Raw genomic sequence first — 2,170 nt, 5'->3', positions numbered from 1 at the left:
ATTCAGGATTTTGTTGACAGCTTGGGGATAGTGCCACTTTGTAGGTCTTGCACCATGCAGTAATAGCCCAGCAGAAAATTATTTTGCTAGACCTGATTCATCCTCAGTGTTTGAATAAATGGTTTAAGGGGCTAGACTAGTCTTAAATGCGCTGCAAATATCTTTAGGTTTGGTGCATCGCCACCCTTGCGCCACAAAGTGAAGCTCTGCTGTTATTTCTTCCCAATCTAGACAGAACATTCAACTAAAGATTTTTTCTCATGCCTGTAAATCACTTTCTTCAGAAATGCCAATTACTTCTCTAACTATACACTCTTTTACTCCACCTATCAAAGAGATGTATTTAAATATTCCCACTTTAGTCCACACATCGAAATTTTGAACAAGGGACCCAACTCCTGATGCAAAACAGACTCCTGAGCTTCTGAACTTGCCAGATTTATAATATCACCCCTGTAGCCAGTTCTGTCACACCCTCTAACTGCCTATTTCTTCTTCTCTTTCAGAGTGATGAAACAAGGAAGGAGTTCTGAAGACAATGAACGCCAAACAGACGTATAAGCTGAGCAGCCAGAACAGTGTCTCATACGGAAGTGAAGAGCAGGAAGACGAGACCTGGAAGATGTACCAGGAGCGGAAGAATATCATCCTGGAATTCCTCAACTCCGAGCTCAGTATCACCCTGCTCAAGAGACACCAGACCCGGGTGGAGCTCCTGAAGAAGTGCTCCTACTACATTGAGATCCTGCCGAAACATCTGGCGCTTGGTGATCAGAACCATCTCATGCTTCCCACCACCATGTTCCAACTCATCGACCCATGGAAGTTCCAGAGAATGAAGAAAGTGGGCACGGCACAAACTAAGATCCAGCTGTTGCTCCTTAATGACCTACTAGAGCAGTTGAAGCAGGGCCGAGTGGCACTTGTCGAGCTACTCAAGTCCTACACCGCAGCTACCTTCCTGTCAGACTGGGATACAGTCAGTCGGAGAATTTCTGAACTTTCTGGGCTTATGGACAACTTCCTCACCACACTGGTTCCCGGCAGACTCTACATCAAGCATAGACTAGTGTCTGATATTGGGACGACCAAGATCCCACACATCAGACTGGTCTTGAGGACCAAGATGCCAGTGGCCTTTGACAGGAAAGAGTCTGTGGCCTATGAGGACTGGGTTTCCCTTCGGTGGTTCAGCATGGGTCAGCATTCGCCGCCCGACCAATATGAGCTCCGTTTCAAGCTGCTGGATCCTCGGACACCACAGGAGAGGAGCCAAAGTGGTGGAATTCCAGTCACCGCTAACAGCTTTGAGATCAGGAACCTTCTGCCCAATCGGTCATACGAGTTCTCCATCAAGAGGGCAGACACATACACACTGGTGTACGAAGCCTGGCACGACACCATGAGCCTGAGAACCAAGCCGAGCACCAGCGAGAATGTGCAGTCCATGAACTAGCACAAAGAGGGTAGCAGCGCGGCTTGATTCACAGAAAAGCATGCAAACACTTCTAATTCATCAATACGTTAAATACTTAATAAAAAAAATAACACACGGTAGAAAGTGAAACTAGGGTGAATCTGAAGATCTGTTTTTATGAAAAAAAAGTGTTTTTTAAATAGTTTATTGCCAACTACCTGGAAAGTCCACATAAAACAAGGGGGTGTTCATAGGGGTAAGGAAAGGGGCTACTGTGCTATAAGATGTATCACAAATGTGCTATTTAGGGATTGCTTGAAGATACTAGAGGGAATTTGGTAAAATCAACAGGAAAGAGCATTATTGCAATTAGACAACTGTCATGGCTCCAGGTTGTTTGATAGACAGGCAAAAGTCATGTAGTAGCCTGCTGATAAAGCATTGGGACATTGAGGTAGGGATCATTTATGAGTCAGGCAACTGATCACTTAAGGTATAAGAAAGGTGAACAGATTTCAGTCAGAAAACAAGAAAAGAGGAAGCGGTCAGTGGACATGTGACTGACTTTGCAATTTTTGCCTATCCTCTATTATATTTTTGTAGCATGGTTAGTACTTTGTCAAAGGATATACAATCTTCTGGGGCAAATTTAGTAGACCCAATAGGAGCGCAAGCTCCTTTCAACCATTTACATTTAATCTTGGTCGGGCACCCAGGCCTTCCAGTTTTCCCTGGCCACACAGTAATAACCAA

The 2,170-nt window shown here is 44.7% G+C and overlaps 1 protein-coding gene across 1 annotated transcript; it reads left to right on the top strand.

Annotated features, from left to right (window-relative positions):
- The first annotated feature begins 538 nt into the window (after window positions 1-538).
- FNDC11 (fibronectin type III domain containing 11) lies at window positions 539-1,456 on the top strand. Its single transcript, XM_078652961.1, has one exon. It carries the CDS (start codon window positions 539-541, stop codon window positions 1,454-1,456), a length of 918 nt encoding a protein of 305 aa, XP_078509087.1.
- The last annotated feature ends 714 nt before the right edge of the window (window positions 1,457-2,170 follow it).

Source organism: Lissotriton helveticus, chromosome 7 (assembly GCF_964261635.1).
Source record: "Lissotriton helveticus chromosome 7, aLisHel1.1, whole genome shotgun sequence".
Taxonomy (NCBI): Eukaryota; Metazoa; Chordata; class Amphibia; order Caudata; family Salamandridae; genus Lissotriton; species Lissotriton helveticus.
The sequence above is the reverse complement of the archived record's forward strand: the minus strand, read 5'-3'. Positions and strand labels throughout refer to the sequence as shown.